The 19717-nt window shown below is 40.6% G+C and overlaps 1 protein-coding gene and 1 long non-coding RNA gene across 9 annotated transcripts in view; one reads left to right on the plus strand and one right to left on the minus strand.

Moving 5' to 3' along the window:
* Nucleotides 1-19717, plus strand: part of amot (angiomotin) — a 139973-nt gene that overhangs the window by 32343 nt on the left and 87913 nt on the right. For 2 of the 8 annotated variants that reach the window (XM_039826463.1, XM_039826464.1), the window contains exons 2-5: nucleotides 1538-1622; nucleotides 4151-4426; nucleotides 8287-8347; nucleotides 11299-12289. In XM_039826463.1, the coding sequence (XP_039682397.1) occupies nucleotides 8287-8347; nucleotides 11299-12289 (1052 nt within the window). In that variant the 5' untranslated portion in view covers nucleotides 1538-1622; nucleotides 4151-4426. Of the gene's footprint in view, nucleotides 1-1537; nucleotides 1623-4150; nucleotides 4427-5014; nucleotides 5062-8286; nucleotides 8348-11298; nucleotides 12290-19717 lie in introns of all 8 variants that reach the window. The other 6 variants (XM_039826466.1, XM_039826465.1, XM_039826462.1 and 3 more) reach the window with 5 other exon arrangements.
* LOC120575666 overlaps nucleotides 1-19717 on the minus strand; it is an 84307-nt gene that overhangs the window by 14353 nt on the left and 50237 nt on the right. The gene's annotated exons all lie outside the window — the stretch shown is intronic.

Below are 19717 nucleotides of genomic sequence, written 5' to 3' on the forward strand. Positions count from 1 at the left end.
AAGTATCACTAGTACAAGCGCAAAGAGCACTGCTGGATTTAATCTTCATGGTAACGTGGATGATATGGAGTGAAAAAATGTGTGTGAGGCATCAATACTTGAACATATTACGAGTAATCGTTATTCCCACATTTACATTTACTCAGATTTGGGACACTTTTGCCTGCAGTCTGAACATAGCCTATAGCGCCCCCTAATGGCCGATCTTCGCCAAATTTGTTACAGAGCATCAGAGCGGCATGCTAAACAAGCTTCACAAGTTTCATGTTGATAGCAATTACTGCGGCAGAGAAATTGCAATCGCAATTGTCCCATTTACATGTAATCTTGTAAATAATGCTTAACCCTAAAGCCGACTACACATATTTGCGCTGGCTGTTTTCATACAATGACATGACATAAACATGGTTTAAATATCTCCAGAATCGGCAGAATCTCCACTTCCTACATTTTTTTTTTTTTCGCGGTAATATGTCATTTACACAGCCAATAAGGAGACAGAGTAAAGAGCTTTAGCCCCTCTACAGAGAGCCTGTTTACTCCCTATTAATGGTGCGTTCTTTTTGTCCACCGAAGTCGATTTACAAGTCGTTTTGTGGAGTTACAAACCGGAAGTTGCAAAAAGAACGCCCACGAGGTCGTACATTTACGACTCGTCAAGTCATCTGAACTCAGAGGACCCCGAGTTCACTTTCAAAGATGGCTACGTCGTGCATCACACGTAGTAAACATTGTGGTTTTCTACAATTTTAAGCACTTTTGTCTGATTGCAGGTGAGTGCCAAATGAATGGCAGTCTATGGAGCTAGACGGCTAAATTTGTCTCTTTCGCCTGATTGCCATTGGGAAATCTCAGATTTGATTGTAGTTTTTGCAAGTTCAACAAGGATTATAGGTCGAAAGTTGAATGAATGAGTACTTATGTCCTTTCGATTTCTTACAGGTTGAGTTGTTGTTGCCCATAACACGCTAGCATTCTGCTAATGAATGCCGATTGGTCAGTGAAGGACTGATTACGACCAGATATCCCGCTTGATGGCATCCAAAGTGTGTGTGTGTGTGTGTTTGTGTGTGTGTGTGTGAATATTTCGGCGTGGTCTTTAAAACATTAGCAAACCAAAACGATTCTTCTAAGACAATCGGTTTGATTTCATCGACAAAGATCCATTTGAAGATAGGTAAGTATTTATTTTACAAAGTATGATACGTAGTTGTGCGTAAATGTGACGATTGTTGCCAAATGCTGCTTCTGTGCGCAATACGTAATGTAAGGCTAAAATGGATTTATTTAACATTAAACATGTATCGACAAAATTGACTGCCCATTAGTAAAGGTTAGTAAAGGTTTTGTTGTGTAAAAGTGAGCTTCACTTACAAATAGTATAGCTTTTTAAATATGTTTCAGCCACTGTTTTATCATACTGTTCTGTGCACCTGAGACATTGTCTTTCATAGTATTACATTTATGTGCTGTAACGTGATGTTTTTGTGTGATTAATATATGTAGTAACGTTAGATTTTTTAAATTTATATTACAGATGATTCACAGCTGCCAGGGCTAAGTGATCTTCATGCAACATCTTTCCATGTCTCTCCACCACCTCCATCTCTGCCAAGATTTATGTAAATCTTTTCTGTGTTTTACATATATAATAAATATTTGGTTTGAAGAGAAAAACCCTGTAGTAACCAATTTTTGCACACATTCTATAAAGCTTGACATGCAGTATGAAGTCATTATTGAGGTGAAAGTTGAGTGACAGATAGTACCTTTAACTCAAGAAGGGATATTACTAAATTTCATTTTAGACATATACATGGATCTACTATTTTATTCATATATTACACTACTTTTGTGAACCTGAGACCAACTTTTTAGATTTAGGCCCAAATAATGTCACGTTGCTCCAGGAAAAATGTAAGCCTTACTAGGCCACCAGCTGAGTTTTTTCTGAACATTTTCAGAAGGGTTAAAGTCTTTTTTAGAAGTGTTGGAAGCTCACTGAGGGCAGCATTATGTTGGGAACCTCAGACTGGTCATACAAAAGTCATACAGTACCAACTAGATTAGGTTCAAAGTATTAAAATGGCTATCAAAAGTAATTACCAATTATCAAAATAATTATTAATTAACATAATTAAACTGTGATTTCATGTAAATTATGGGGAACCACTTGAAAAGATCAAGAAATTATGATAGGGGCGCTGTCGAGCATGGGTAGAGAGTAGACGCGCCGCTGCCAACTCTTACATATTTATCCATTAATTTTGTTTTAATCATCTGTTTAGCTCCTTGTCTTTCTCAGGGTTTCTGCAGGCTTCACCAAGTCAAATTTAAGACTTTTTAAGACCCTTTTAAGAACATTATGAATTAAATTTAAGACCAATTTAAGAAGTGGTACAATCCGAAAGAGACTTTCACCAATAACACAAAAGCTCATTGGCTGCAATATAAGTTACATGTTGGTCTCATTGTCGTAATACAGAGAAATTATATAGCGAAAGAAAGAACTACAACACCACAGAATGGGGGGGAAAAAATTACATAATGAGGTAGGGTTACATGGATGTAGGAAAAAGACCTCTTTAAAATTATTTAAGAACTGGAACACAATATTATAGCGAATTTAAGACCTTTTAAGTCCTAAAATTTAGATTTTGAATTTTTAGACTTTTTAAGACCCCACGGAAACACTGTTTCTACTATTTAAAACAGCTGCCGATATGTTCCGGAAGGGCTTTTCTCGTCAAGATACCCAGCTCAAGCTCAAAACCAGTTTTCTCTACATGGCTGCGAGGATGACGAAGGAGGCCCGTCACTCTCGCGGTTGATAAAACTTATTGAAAGTTTCCGGGCACCCTGTAGTCTACTATAGACTCTTTTGGGACATGCCCACTGAGGTTGAAACTTCCCTGCAAGATTGTGACGATAGGATTACTTTGCTTGAGACCAAATGTGAATAGCTGAGAATTGCAACAAGTTGCTAATGGCTAAATCGGAAGACCTTAGGTTGAGGTGCAGAATCCAGCTACGTGTTGTATGTGTACTTGAAATCATGGAAGGGCAACAGGTCACGGCATTAATGACGACTTCTTTGCCGAGACACTGGGTATGAAAATCCCCGATGGGCCAGAGATGTTAGACCAGGTACATCACCTAGCTTTCCGGCCAGCCTCTGGTGTAAATGCTCCTCTGAGACCCATGATTGTAAAGGTGCACCATTTCAGAGTGAAGCAGTGCATCCTCCAGCTGGCCAGGGAGAAGGGTCTGCTCACTTTCCGCGGATATGTGGTGCATATATTCCCTGATTTTACTGCTGAGGTCGCTAAATGCAGAGCATCTTTTACCAACATCAAGCTGCAGACATCAGATACGGCCTGCTGTTCCCTGCCTGGCTCCAAATCTCATTCAACAGCGGCAAGTACAACTTCGTTACAGCGGAGGAGGCAGAGAGATCATAGTCGACTCTCCAGGTGGATCGGGTGAAAGACGTTAATGGATAACTTCTCACCGACCTTTTGATGTTGGTCTCTTTATAGCCGCACGCAGGCTGACCAATCTGGACCTTTTTTTCTCTATTTTCTTTCTAAGATACTTATTAGATTTAGGCTGTGACTGAAGGTGGTGAGTCCGAATATTATTTATGCTTTGTTCTGTTTATAATTTGTTTTTATATCTAAAAAAATACTATCCTAGGAGACTCAACAGATCCTTCTCAAATTTGGTCAGCACCATGTCAAGCAAAGCGTTTGTGTTTTCGTAGAACGATGTTGCTGTGGCGAGGCAAGAAATGTACACATTTAGCTTTAACACAGGAAGCTGTTGTAACTTGACTTCACATAATCCAATATGCCCCAAAATTTCACATGCTGGATAAGAGTCCTGGCCTGGAGACATCTACATGCTCATATTAAGTCATAGTCATTGCACCAACTTCTGACAACAGGAAGTCAGCCTTTTGTGACAAAGATGATCCGATTTACATGGTGTGGTATACACATGATATACAGCAACATGACGTATAATTAGTGTGTGGTCTCTAGCGCCATTTGCACTTTTGCATTGTCCTATTGTCTGAAAGTTGTGGGCTTCTTTGCAAGCACAGTCTTGTTCTATGAGGCAGTGAAAAATTAACTTTTTTCATCTGCAGAGAAATGCTGACCAGTGCCTCTACATCTTAGAGCTCCTTGATGACTTGCTGAGCCTGCAGGGAGGCCAGAACCAGGTGTTAAACTACCGGACACCACCAGGCTACCACCACCTATCACCAGCCCAACTCCACCACAACAACAACATCAGCCCTATCTTTGTGCTTTCCCTCAGCGAGCCCCACCTGGGTCTCCCGGTAGTCCTGCCGCAGCATCAAAACATGAGCAGCTGTTGCCACTGACGCCGCCAGGAGAACACAGTGAGAGCAACCATCCAGGTAGGTATGAGAGGGGGAAGATTTCTGAGATTTGGGGAAGTAAGTTGGTTAAGGGACTGGAAGGAAAGAAAAAGGGGTAAATATGTAAGTGCAAAAGAGGGGGAAGTCAAGAGGACAGAGGAAAAGGAGAGAGGAGTGGAGAAGAAAGGAAGGGCACAGGAGGTGTTAGTCATATGGCAGAAAATATGTGAAAATCTATCGAAATGGTTCGCTATACCAAGGGAACGGAAAAACAAATCATCCGCCCAGTTCGGAAGTCTATGTGCACCAATTGATAAAAAGTGCAGGCAGATAACTAATCTGTGCACACAGTTTAAGTAAGACTTCTGGATCATAGATCTGGCTTTCAGAATAAAAAAGGCGAATTAAATAAAGTGTGTAAAAGTACTTCATGTAATGCAATGTAATCTTTATTTGTCATGCTATCTAAATGAAACAACTAGCCAGTGGTTCTCAAACGTTTTTACACCACGTACCACCTCAGGAAACATTAGGCTCTCCAAGTAGGCCTACTACCATTATGGCTGACTGTAGAGTAGGCCTACCCTATTCAGCTAATAACATTATTTATTGACTGTTTTCATGTAGCCAAGCTGTACTTTCTCCGTCCCGCTCCAACTGAATCCAAATTTCAGGTAACTCGGGTCATATCTCCTTACTGTTTTGCACTGTTTGCTGCTAGCAGGTGCAGTGGAGACTTCACTGCCACTTGAGCTCAGATCACTGTCATTCACTATAGTTTCAACAGGGCTGCTTAAAATATTCTCCTGCTGATCTGCACTTCTCTTACTAATAGTTTCAGGTTTGGAGCCACTATTGCAGTGTTTTTGAACCTTTCAATTTACCTCTGCTTACTATCTTCCATCCATCTTGTAACTAATTACGGATGCATGCTATCTCCATTCATGAACGTATCTACGTAGTAGGCTAATATTGAAACAAAAAAATTAGAGGTAAAAAAATTATATTTAAAATTACATTTCACTTTTTTTCAATTAATTAATTTAATTTTTTTATTTATATCGGAGATGTCATCAGCAAACCACTAGAGGGAGTTTGCATACCACCAGTGGAACGTGTATTGTATCATGGTTTGAGAACCAATGCACTAGTCAAAACAATAGTGAACAATGTCATTTGCCATACCTGATGAAAACAAATGAATGTTATGACATTGTATCATTCATTTTTAATTGTTAAGGCACAAGTTATATCTTAAAACACAACCCATGACATGTACTTTATCATCTTATATAAATAATACATTAAAGTGACGGTTCGGAGTAATTTCACCCTAGGGTCCTTTGCACCATGACCTCGAGCCAAACACCCCCCCCAGAAGCTTTTTTCACCTGGGTCGAACATTGGGAGTTAGCGTAGAGTAGCGTTATCAGCTGAATTAGCGCGCGCTAACGGACGACTGTTGTATCTCGTAAGTTACCCCACTAATAATGCCCGAAATGATACCAAACTTTTACACTAGTACAAATAGGTTATGCACTCATAAAACGATGGATTGGAAAGTTTGTAAGTACACCAGAAGTTTATGAACACTTGCCTGCTCTCTTCTGCTCTCTGTTGCTGTTGCTGCTGCAGTTAGACGAGTGCTTAGGGCCGTCTACAAATTACAACACCGAAAAGACATACAACAAAAATATTTATTAATTTAACTCTTTTTTTTTTTTAAAGTAAGTGCTGTAGTATAACTAGCAGGAGACAAGTAATAATTGAGGTAAGTTTGGAGACATTACCTTATTTAATCATTAAATTAATAAATATTTTTGTTGTATCTCTTTTCCCTAAGCACTCGTCTAACTGCAGGTAGCAGCAGCAGCAGCTAGCAGAAGCCAGCAGGCAAGTGTTCATAAACTTCTGGTGTACTTACAAACTTTCTAATCCATCGTTTTATGAGTGCATAACCTATATTCTAAGTTTGGTATCATTTTGGGCATTATTAGTGGGGTAACTTACGAGATACATACGTGGGTCCATTAGCCCCTGCGCTAAGCTATTCAGCTGATAATGCTACTCTAGCTAACTCTCCCAATGTTAGACCCAGGTGAAAAAAGCTTCTGGGGGGGTGTTTGGCTCGAGGTCATGGTGCAAAGGACCCTAGGGTGAAATTACTCCGAACCATCACTTTAAAGGTAACTTGTGGAGTTTTTGATCTCTTAGATTAATTTTATAGGCGCTGGTCCCTGATTTGTTAAAAAAAACATTTAAAAAACAAACACATAATGCCTCAGGCCACAGCTGTCATTGGCTTGGAGATGTTATGTTTTCGGGTTGTTCTTCCTTCTTGAATGCGATATCTCAGGAACACCTTGAACTGATTAGAATTTGATGGTCAAAGGTCAAGGTCACTGTGACTTTACAAAACACATTTTTGCCCATAATGTAAGAATACATACACACTTATTATGACACAATTATGATACAAGTGTCTAATCGGATAACATGATAAAGTGATGATATTTTGTTTCCAAAATATCAGAGGTCAACGTCACTGTGAGATCTTAATGTTCTGTGTTTTCTGGCTATTTTTCAATGCCATTACTCAGTGACAGAAGTGGAGATTGTGACCATATTTTACATTTGTTGATACTGATATGTTGACACTAATCTTAAAACTGTGGGGGTGGTATAGCCTAGATATTCTGTACTGCCAGGTTGAAGATGTGTGTGAAGCATCCACATTTTAGTATTTGGAGCTTTTTTGAAGCATTTTCTACTGTCATGGCTACAACTTTGTGTTCTATCCTGTTCCTCTGGTTGCCCACCACAAGCTCATGATTTTGCTGATATTGAGCTTCAGGTAATTGTCATTGCACCATGTAACAAAGCTCTCTATCAATCCTCTGTACCTATGTGCTATACAAATAAAATTGACATTGAAATTGAATTACCGGTGCATGTAACGTTACATTGACTGTCAGTCCTTTAACCAAATAGCCAAAAATATCTGGTTGTTTCATTTGCATGCAAACATGTAGCATTTCCTGTGCCAGCTTCACAATAAAAGCCTCCCGCTGGTTCACCGATGTAAAGCTATGAAGAGCAGCAGGAAGATGATGGCTTTTTTTCAGCACTTATTTCACAGCTCTGAAACGGCTGACAGGGATCAGTCACTTAAATATGTGAAAGTACAGACAGGAAAATGGTAGTAAAATCAATATTCAAACCACTTAGTGACAAAAGCAGTCTATTCAGAGCAGAACAGGGGTCTGTAATTATAGAGCTTTCTCTGCAGTCAACAGCACCAACTCAGGTGTTGAACTGCCTGTAAACGGTGTTGCTAACCATCCCTAGACACAGAGGGACAGGAGGCAATATGTACAATTTATTTACAACCTCAAATATTGTGATCAGGGAGTGAACTACAACCAGACACGGGGAGTCCAGACAGGGGGTAGCCAGGAGTTGTGTGTGCCAGGGTGCTGTCCAGGAATAAACAGAGCCAAGCAAGGGCCCAGCTGAGAGGCAAAACCAACTCAGTGGTCTAGACTTTTATTATTAAAATATATTTATAAAACAGAGAAACTACTAAAATTTGATTTCTATTCAAAAAAGAAAAGTTGCGTATTGTATCTTTAAAATGTAATGAAAAACATTTAACTATGTCTAATGGAAAGGTTTGTAGTCTTGGTTTGTTGGTCTAGTTTTCTTGTTTTTTTGTGATATGATTTTGTGAAAGTTAACCAAAGTTAAAATGAGCTTTTGTGCATCTGAATTTTTACTACCCAGCCCATTTTACCCCGTAAAAATTCTGTCTCATCCGCTTGTAGAGAATTGACCATTTGCTGACATCCCACCAAGGCTAACATTTTCCTTTTGTCTTTTATGATTTTATTTACTTACAGATGTTTCGGAAAAAAGCATCTTCCTCCTTGAGAATGAGAAGAATAACAGAAAACGCTAGATGTAATAATTTCTTTCTTTACTCTGTAGAAAAAGGTGTAAAACAACGTAGTTGTTAAAGGAACACGCCGACTTATTGGGAATTTAGCTTATTCACCGTAACCCCCAGAGTAAGACAAGTCCATACATACCCTTCTCATCTCTGTGCGTGCTGTAGCGCTGTCTGACGGCTCCAGCATTAGCTTAGCCCAGCACAGATCCTGCAGGTAACTGGTTCCTACTAGCCTACTGCTCCGAATTGTGACAAAAGTGACAAAATAACTCCAACATGTTCCTGTTTACATGTTGTGATTTGTAGAGTCACAGCGTGTACAAAAAACAACCTAACATGAGACACAGCCATCTTCTAACCGTAAACAAACCGGGAACTATATTCTCAGACAGGCTTGCTGCGAGCATATCACTCTGCCCAAGTACTATATTCTTCCGCCTGAGAATATAGTTCCCGGTTTGTCCCGGCTGTGTCTCATGTTACGTTGTTTTTTGTACACGCTGTGACTCTACAAATCAAAACATGTAAATAGGAACATGTTGGTGTTATTTTGTCACTTATTCAGAGCAGTAGGATTACTGGAACCATTCACCTGCCTGTTCTGTGATGGGCTGATGCCGCTGGAGCCGTCAGACAGCGCTACAGCACGCACGCAGATGAGAAGAGTATATATGGACTTGTCTAACTCTGGGGGTTACGGTGAATAAGCTAAATTCCCAATAAGTTGGCGTGTTCCTTTAACATACAGTGTTGTCAGAAAAAACCACACCAATATCAATGCACCCCAAAAAAAAGCTAAACAAAATGTGAAAACAACTTAAATGTATAAAAATAAGTAAAATTACTTTTTTCACTTGTTTTTCAAGAATATAAAGAAGATGTTATATACAAGCATTTGGAGAAGAAAGGTGTCACTCAGAAGGAAATGATCCTCATTGAGTTGCATCTTCACAACAAATACATCCTAGGTGGTTTAAACTTTGACAACATTGGATGTGCAACTGAGAACACATTGCTTCTGTCTTTAACACTCTATGAACATTTCTTAGCTGTGAGAATCATTGGGTTTTGTTTCCTTGCAAATGTGTATAATCCTTTTTTTGTGTCATAGCCAGTGGTTACAATCTCATACATTTCTATAAAAAAAAATATTGCTTATGTCCTTTGTCCCTATAGGGGTGAAAAGGAGTCACTGTGATCCTATGTGGCCCTCAGTGCTTTGATTCTGGGGTTCAAACACATGTAATCACTTAGTTAAAGTTAGTCCATACAGCCTGACTGAAAGCAGTGTGTTGTGACTGGGGTCATACAGTCATATTTTGGTTGAAAACAACATTAAGCTTTGCTGGTGACACTAGAACAAGCTGTCTTTGCCTGTAAAAACCTCTTGTTCAGACTAACTTTTCAGATTGGCCCTTGCATGATGGTACATTTGAATAATGAAATGAAAATGAATCAACAACAATTAATGATGATTAATGAAACTCATTTATTTAAAGGTCCCACAACATGATGCTCTTTGGATGCTTTTATATAGACCTTAGTGGTCCCCTAATACTGTATCTGAAGTCTCTTTTATATAGACCTTAGTGGTCCCCTAATACTGTATCTGAAGTCTCTTTCCCGAAATTCAGCCTTGGTGCAGAATTACAGCCACTAGAGCCAGTCCCACAATGAGGTTTCCTTAGTATGTGCCATTTCTGTGTCTGTAGCTATTGAGGAGGAGAGAGGGGGGGCAAGGTGGAGGGTGGGGGTGTGGCCTTGACCAACTGCCACTTTTCTCGTTTGAAAGCCATGATGTCTCTCTCTCATGGGTTGAACAAATTCTCTGGGCGGGCAAAGCAGAGAAAGGGGAGGTAACCTTGCTTGTTATGACCTCATAACAAGCAGATTCCAAAACGGCTCATCTGAGCTTTCATTTTCTCAAAGGCAGAGCAGATACCCAGGGCTCGGTTTACACATATCACCATTTCTAGCCACTGGGGGACCGTAGGCAGGCTGGGTGAACTCATATTAATGTTAAAAAACCTCATAAAGTGAAATTGTCATGCCATGGGACCTTTAAAGCACAATGACACTTTTCCCTGTTTTATATAATTGTTGGTTAAGGCCACACCCCCACCCTCCACCTTGCCCCCCCCCCCTCTCCCCCTCAATAGCATTTAAAGCTAAAGACACAGAAATAAGGAAAGCTTATTGTGGGACTGGCTCTAGTGGTAATTCTGTAAGAAGGCTGCATTTCGGGAAAGAGACTTCAGATACAGTATTAGGGACCACTAAGGCATAAAAGCATCATAGGACCTTAAGATTATTCACGTATTTTGTAAAATCATGTAATGTGTAGAAGTTTCTACTTTTGTCATTCAACAAGCTAAACATTTGCATTGTAAGCATATTACATTAGTACAATCCACAGGTACTGTAGCCAGTCATTAAATTACAGTAGTTTTAGTGCAAACGATGCAACAATGTAATGGCTGCACTTTATGTTTTCAGTCAGTGGCCAAGTAAATAATAGTTAGGTTTAAAGTCAGTTAATCTCTTCAGGTTCCAGTGTAGTCATCACACAGCAGTCACAGTCTTTATACTTTGGTTTAAATGGTTAGCCTTTATATTTATATTCTTTGTGATTTGGGTTTGAGGCTTAAGGGTTTTGCTGATGGTTTGCCTCCTCTGTTTTTTCAGAAATTGTTCTTCCTCCAGTCTGCTTCTAAAATGGGAACAGGGATGGTGGTGGATGAACCATTTGCATATTTGACCTTAATGCTTTCTGTCCCTTTCTCTTTTGTCCTCTCTTCTTTCTTTGTATTTCTGAAATAACTTCACTCTTTGTCTTTTCTGTCACTCTCTGTCACATTTTTTCTCTTTCCATTTGTTCACATTCTTCACCCTTATAAAACTCCCATCCCTTTGCCACACTGCCTCGTCCTCTCTTTCAACTTTCTCCTCCTCCTCTTCTCAGGGAGTATTGACCGTGGGCGAAGCTTGTCTTTCCATGAGGTGCGTGGCCAGTGTGAGGCAGAGATGAGGGCCGCAGCCGAGGAGACGTCCACCAGCAGCAACAGTGTAGGAGGTGGCGGCAGCACCGTCCTGCAGCGCCTGCTGCAGGAGAAAATGAACCGTAATTACGTGCTCCAACAGCAGCAACAACAACAAGGAAGTGGAGGGGTTTTTTCCGGACAGGGACATATATGCCCCTCTGATGATCACTCCATGACCCCCCACATTGCCCGGCAGGAGCCCCAAGGACAGGAGCTGCAGACGGACAATGGCCTGGAGAAGCTGGGCTCCACCAGAGTAGGAGGAGGCAGTGGAGGGGTAGGGGGTTTAGGGACTGGAGGTGGAGGAGGAGGCAACACTGGAGGTGCTGGGAGCAGCCAAGGGCAGTGCCCGAACCCCGAGGACCTCCCTACGTACGAAGAAGCCAAGGTGCAGTCACAATACTTCCGTGGCCATGGTCCTCCTCCTCAGGCTCAGCAGCAGAACAGCCAGCCCCAGCAGCCTCCTCTCCCTGGCTCAGTGGGCACTGCCTTCTACGTTACTGGGGTGACCAGTGCCAAGGTGCGTACTGAGGGTCGCCCCACGGTGCAGCGAGTGAGCGGCACAGGGAGAGTGCACCAGGATGATGGTCTAAAGGATCTGAAGCAAGGACACGTTCGCTCTCTCAGCGAACGACTTATGCAGCTGTCCCTGGCCACCAGTGGCGTGAAGGCCCATGCTCCTGTCACCAGCGCCCCACTCTCACCCCAACTGCCCCCACCAGGGCCACCAGGCGACTACTACAAGTCGCAGCACCGGGGCCCGCCTCCAGACTACCCATTCAAAGGACTGGGCTCGCCTACCAAGCAACAGGAGCCTGGAGACCATTTTTACCAAGAGCAGAGAGGGAGGGAGCTCTCGAGGGAGGTGCCCCATGTCCGATACCAGCCCCCACCTGAGTATGGCTCATTCAGGTAAGGAACACAGCCCTGGCCAAGTAGGACCATGGCCATGAACACACAGCCTTTCAGCAACACACATATACACTTAAATATTTATGAATATACTGTAAACAAATAATACTTTCACAGTGAATCAAACATTTACATGTACTTGCTTGACAAATTTGTGCTAAAAAATGTTGTAACATGTTTTGTATCGATGCTCCTGCAGCTTAATAATACATGATCCTAAAAAAGAGAGTTTAAAATGACAGAAAGTTCAAATTCGGTTCTGGTACCCGACGGTACCTTTTTTCGGTACTTTCCCTCTGTAATAACAAAAAAATTATTTCAGTTGTAAAAATTATTCATTTTTTACTCACTGTAACTTTTATTCTTTTATTTGTATATTATTCTATTTTAGCCTGTTTTATTTTCATGGCCGTTTTTAATTGCTCTTTAACGTTTTATGTCACTTTGAAAGTGAATAACTTTACATCTGAAGCGTTTAAAGACTCTATTGTTTGTTGTCCATTGTTTATTTCTAAAGAAACACAACAATGTATAAAAGGCTCCATTACCTTGTATCTCACATTATGGCCCCATAGCAGCCGTTTTTGTAAAAATAGGCTAATGATTGGGTCATAACCACGCGACTTTCTGTTGCACGGTAAAGAAATTACTGTATAGTCAGGAGATGCTTGCAGGCAATTGGGGGGACGTGGAGGCATACAGTCAAGGGAGCAAATATTTTAGTTATATTTCATATAACATTTTGAGGATTGGAAATACTTTGGTATGTGGCAAGTGAATTCATATGAAGTAATATTTATCCACGAACAACCGGGCACAGCTACCAGAAGACTTACAACTTTCAGACAGGTTGCTCAAGTCACATCTACGTCGTCAAGCTCAGTTTAAGGCTACGCAGCAGCTGTGCAGTACTCTCAGCCATCACCAAAGTGCTTCTATTTGACTTCATTGGTCTCCGTCGAAGTATATGGTGTCGCTGTGTCCATTTCTTTCACTGTATATGACGCACACTCACGTACCGAAACTTGGCATCGTTTGATTTAAAGTGAATCGGTCCTCAGTAGTACCAACGTAATTCGGTCGGTACCCAAAAAAGTACAGAGTTCGTTTCCCAACCTTAAGCAACTGACCTGTCATCCATGTCTTGAAAACACACAACCAGCAGCAAACTGTTTTCACATACTCCTTGGAGCTCCATCCAACTATTACTGGGGTTGAACCATGCTACAGCACAATATGTGTGTGCATTCAATAAATCAAGAATTGCCTTTTAGGACTTTACTTAAGTTATTTAGTCCATCATGCCCAGTGATGCCACGTAACGCGTTACTTGTAACTCGGGGAGTGAAGTCAATTATGCGACAAGTCACGTTTTCAGCATGAAGACAGGTCACGTTTTCAGCATGTGGACAGTTCACGTGTACCACGCAATGACACAAACGTAAACAACAATGGAGGGAAAAATACGTTAGCAGACTGCCCAAAGCAATATTAAGGTTCGTTGTACACTCTGTTCTGGTGGCGACAAAGCGCTATCTAGCTACAAAAACACTACGTCAAATTTGAAGAAACATTTGGAGTCGCAGCACTGCAGTCAAACTTACAGAGCAAGTCCCAGCAGGTGGTGCGAAGCAGAGAGCAGGAGGTCCCCCACCACCCAAACAACAAAAGCTGGACTTCGGTGCAAAACCAGTAAGTGGGGGAGAGTTGAAGAAGTTGGTCGGGCAGTAGGCCTATGTTGTAGCGGAAATGCTGCCCTTAAACACGGTTGACTCGCTCTCTTTCGTGCCATAATAAACCAGATCCTACTACTGGCAACGCCGAGCTGCCTCACAGTAAACCGGTTGTCATTTTTATGTTGAGGCTGTGTGTGTGTTGTCGGCAGTTGCTGAATGTAACTAATAAAGTAACTTGTAATCTAACTTCGTTACTTTTATGTATGTCACGTCTTATGAACAATAACTTAGCTGCGAGTGAGAACCACAAGGCATTTTGAGGTCTAAGCTAACGTTCCGTACCGAGTAACGTTAGTAGACCATTACGGAGCTAAAGTTACGTGCCGAGTAAAGTTAGTACAAGGGGGAGTGACAGGCTGCGGTTGGAAATCGTAAGAAGGACGAACCCCGACATCCACTGAGCCAAAGTGCTTATGTTAACATTAGTTAGCTTGTTCTTGTTTTCTAAAGCTGGGAGCTTCATGGAGAAAGCTAAAGTTTATGTTAGCTGCCCTACAGCTGTCAGAGTTAGCTTTGACTTCATATATTACCTTCTAATAGCTGTAATCTCAGTAACGTGACAATCTGCAAGAAACAGGTTGCTTATAAATCACTAAAATAGTAGTGTCAGCACCGTTTGGCTTGGTTATTAATGCAGTTAGCATTGTTTGTTACTTACCTAGTTTATGACAAATCGTTTCGGCTGTGCTTTCTAACATGATGTTATTGTGCTAACCGAGCACCGTTAGCCTTTACAACAACAATGCTGCTTCACTACACTTGTTAAATAATGTTTCATTACAGAGTTCTCTGTTGATTTGTGTTTGTCGCTGTGTGCTCGTGCTGGAAAATGAATGTAAACAAAGTTGTGTGCAGATCCCCTCAAGGCCAGGCTGATGTTAGAAGTCCCTCTAGTGGACAGAACCTGTAACAACAACCACATGCACAATGTTTTCCTCTGAAGTAAGTCAGCAGTAGGCTATACAGTGCGGTTGCATATTAATTGCTTTTGTAAGATATTTTGGGGTATAATGGTTCTGGAGAGAGCTGCAAGCAGTAATACCTCAGGCCAAGCAATCGGCCCGTTCTAAACAGGCACATTTTGAACGGCACTATACTAGTTGACATGAAGCAGTGAAAAAATGCAATATGGTCCAGCTGCGGCCTGTAGCCGCTAGCCGCTCACGACACGCCCCTTGTTTTCTTGCCTTCAAAATAAAAGCCTGTTTTCTAAAGTTCTTTGCAAGAAGTGGAGGAAGAGGAGGATGAAGAAGATATTGGTGACAGGAGGAAGGAATAACAGGATTATTTGGCAATGGGGAAGAAACGGGACAATGCCTTGGTTAAGATCAGTAAACAAAAGAACATGACAATGTAATAAAAACTCAAAAAGTGATGGGCTGCAGTTTGTAGGCCTCCAGAGCAGCGTGTTTGACACACTGCAGAGCAGCACAGAGGCACTACATAAGGTAATATCACCTTGCTTGTTCACTCTGCACACCTCTGACTTCAGATTTAACTGTGAGTCATAATACCTCCATCAGTTCTCTCACGACTCCCTGTGCATGGCGATTGCTGGCGATTATCTTTTCATAATCATTTCTTTGGTCAAATGAATATTTTCCTTGGCCTGAATGTCATACAACCATTATACCCTAAACAAACTCATTCTAAAAATCCAAAAAGTAAATGCTGTTACTGATTTTCATTGGATGGCGTCATCCCAGACAAAAATTTCACCTCGTAAAGTTTTCACCTTGTAAAGTCAGTATTTCAACTGCATTTGCCCTTTGCATTTATGACTAATGGTTGCTTCCAGCACTGATAATGTAGGAATTGAACCTCATTCTGCAGCTGCACTCATTGTAAGTTCATCAAGTAGAGTTAGCTTAACTCTGACAGGCTAAGCTAACATTAGCATACTTTTGCTGAAACACAGCTAGCTAACTGTCCGAGTTAGGCTAAGCTAACGTTAGCATACTTACCTGCCGCGTTAAGATACAAAACCCACCCTGTTAACTATAAGCCATCATCAACCTGACATCGATAGCTGTACATAGTAATATTATTATAATAATAATAATATTAAACAAGCTGTAATGGGCTAAATATCTATTATCAGTAACTTACCTGGTACTTCCCGGTATTCGTTGCCGCCATCACTGGCAAGATGAAGCTGACGCTGTACCTTATTGTCTGAAAGTCAGAAGTGGCGTGAGCGGCCAAAGGGGGCGTGGCATGAGCAGCCACAGGGGATGTGGCGTGAGTGGCCACAGGGGGCGTGGCGTAAGCGGCTGCAGGCTGCACTGGACCCTTATCAAAAAGTGAGCAACACAAGGGAGCATACTTGAGCAATACTTTTAATCAATGCCAACTCCAGCTGAGAGGTTCTGACCTCTGACCTTCATACGTGGGAATTTTCCAATAGAGATTATTAATAAATTAGCACTTGTTCTATAGCAATCATGTTAAAATGCTTTTTAGTGCCATAATAAACATTTATGGGTTAGGGTTATATGCTTTTGTTATTTAGTTTGTGTCTTCATCACAAGTCAGCTTAGTTGTTTCCACAGCAAGTACAGGACCATACAACGCATCTTTAAAATTAAGTGGGAAAATTAGAAAAATGCTGAACTGAAATGGACACAATAAGGTTCATGTGAAGTTCCATTGTTCAGTGAGAGGTAAATGCTGCCTTGAGGTTTGTTCCCACAAAGACAAAATTATGTAACAGAATGCCTTTAGTTTTCTTGACAAGCAAGTTGGAAATAATAAAAACAAACAAAAATAAGATGTAAGAACTTGTCATGGTTTCCCAATTGTGTTTTTCAAAATGGTGGGAAGGAATCCTGTTGGGCTCGTTTCTTTTTACCCCAGAGGAACCAGAATCAAACAGCCACGAGTACTGCAGAATTTGAATCATCCGGCAGGACGAGTCAGGACATGATCTGCTTGGCTTTGATGGCATTCCTTTGAGGGCTACAATGTTTGCTCTGCAAAAAGCCAGTTGACAGCTGGTGTTTTCCCACCTTACTCAAAAACAAGTCTAGCTCAGAGAGCAAGAAAACAGCAGGTGAATCAGACTGGGCTTAAGATCTGTCAATAATTAAACACCGTAGCAGTTAAATCTTTGCTTTCACTGTTTTAAATGCTCACTGTTGGATCATCTTTCCTGAGACACAAGAAACTTCATTGTGTAGAACCATTGTTATTTAAAAAATATGTATGGTAAAACTTTATTAGAAGGGGTGTGCATAAGACAACATGATACCGTCTAACTATGAAGGAGTCTTTTTGAATGTTAATGACGTGATTTGGTAAATTATGACACTTTTAATATAAAGTTAGCGTTATTTGAGATGTTTGTGTTATGACAACTTGACATTACGGAGACAATCTCTGTGTCATAACAACTGGACATCAAGCAAGACAATATAACCTGTCAATGTCTTTGTTATGACATAAATATGTCATGGCAGGCCTAATCAAACAATCAAACTTTAAGAAATGACTTAGCTTTATGTGTTAACATCACATTGAATTTTATTTAGTGGTTTTTTTTTATTGGCTGTCATGAGACCATTATAATTGTGTCATGAATGTTTTGATTTCACCTTCAAATGCTTATATAATGGTGTCATGAATAATTCACTTGACCTCAAATAAAGTGGAGCCATTTGGACTTGTCATTAAGATGTCATAAAAGTTATAAGACCAGTTTGACGACCGGAAATGCTGTACCAAGGTGATTTAATGAGTTTTGGACAGATAATATTAGCTATAGGCTAACGTTACATGTCCGCTAAATGTAGTCAGCTGCCGTTAGCTAGCTCGGTTAGCTGTACACCTTGTCCAATTAGCCGACACAGCACCGGGGTGCAAAGAGCCAAACCCTGAAAGAAAACCGTCTCGTTAGTTTATTCCCTGTTGTAAAACTGGCCCGTTAAGTAAAGCCTGTAAGTCTCAGAGGTTGTTTTTGGTCCCGGTCGGGCTACTCCGAGTCAGCTAAAGCGCTAGCAGAATGAATTGAATGATCGCTCCGCTGCCTGTGTACGCACTTTCAGCGCTATTGGCTTCTGTAAACGCTAATCAATATCCACGATGTGTCAAGTCCCTCCCTAGACTCTAATTGGCTAGTACTCGTTGCCTTTGATGGTAAGATTGGTTATGTGCATTCCTTAGGAGTGAGATTGGTTAGGGTAAGAATACAGTGTAAGCCAATCAGAGACAGATTAGGATGGGAAATGTCTCCTCCATCCTTGGGAAATGCTTATCGTTAATTGAGCAGTGAACACGGCCGAATGGGACCAAACACAGCCTCCAAGACTTAACAGAGGAGGCCAGTTTTGCCACATGGAATACACTACCAAGATGTTATTTTTATTGCTAATTGAACAAGCTGTACAGATAACCGAGCTAACTAGCTAACGGCAGCTAGTTAAAGTTAGCAGTTAACTTTACTCTAGCAACAAGTAATGTTAGCCTATAGCTAATTATCTGTCAAACTCATTAAATCACCTCTATACTGCATTCACTGTCATCAAATTGGTCTGTTAACTTTTATAACATCTTAATGACAAGTCCAAATGGTTATTTACTTGAGGTCAAGGGAATTATTCATGACACCGTTATGAAAGCATTTGAAGGTGAAATAAAACTTCATGACAAGTCCAAACTGTTTCACTTTACTTGAGGTCAAGGAAAAATATTCATGACACAATTATAATGGTCTCATGACAGCCAATGTAAAAACCAACCACTTTAGTGTTGTTCAATGTGATGTTAACACATAAAGCTAAATAGTTTTTAAAGTTTGATCATTAGGCCTGCCATGAAATATTTACGACAGGTAATGTCAAGTTGTCTTAACAAAAACATTGACAAATTATATTGTCTTGCTTAATGTATGCTAAATTGTTATGACACAGAGATTGTCTTTGTTAATGTCTAGTTGTCATAACAAAAACATCTCAAATATTGCTTCACATTAAAACTGTCATAATTTCCTGAATGACACTTAATGACAACAGTCATGAACATTCAAAAAGACTCATGTTCATGATAGGTCATGCAAGTCTTATGTACACCCCTTCAAATAAAGTGTTACCAAACATATTGGCGGATGTTCATTTTTAAACTTAAAACAAATGTATTTGATGAGGATGCCTTATGTGGCTATTAATGAATTGTAATTAATAATTAAGAAATTTTGATAGTGTGCCTACTACTTGGTGCACATCCGTATAACACTGTAAATCTACTGTTTGACACGACCTACAGTAAGGAGTCTCCATGAAAGGATGAGTTTGTGTTTGGTTATTCAGAATTTTCGAGAAACTCTATTCAAACTTTAAAATGTTCCACATCTTTCATACATTCAGGGTAGTATTCAACTTTCAAATCACATTAATACTTTTAAAAATATTTAACCTTCTTTGAGGCTTTGTAAAAAAAGCACTTCTGACATTTTTATATTAGTGTGTTTTGGATAGAATGTTCAGACTCAGAGTAGGGGATCCAACTGACATTTTTACTTTGCTATACCATCCAGTTTTAATTCTCATACATTTATTTTACATCCAAATGTAGGGAGTGTTGTGCCCTTTCTAACAATGTGCTTAGGGAGGCAAACAGACTTTCACATGAGGCACAGTGAGCTTCCAACTGTGTGTCCACCAACTGTGACACTGCCTCCTGTCTGCCTGTCTGTCAG

The sequence above is a fragment of the Perca fluviatilis genome, chromosome 16 (genome assembly GCF_010015445.1).
Source record: "Perca fluviatilis chromosome 16, GENO_Pfluv_1.0, whole genome shotgun sequence".
NCBI classification, from domain to species: Eukaryota; Metazoa; Chordata; class Actinopteri; order Perciformes; family Percidae; genus Perca; species Perca fluviatilis.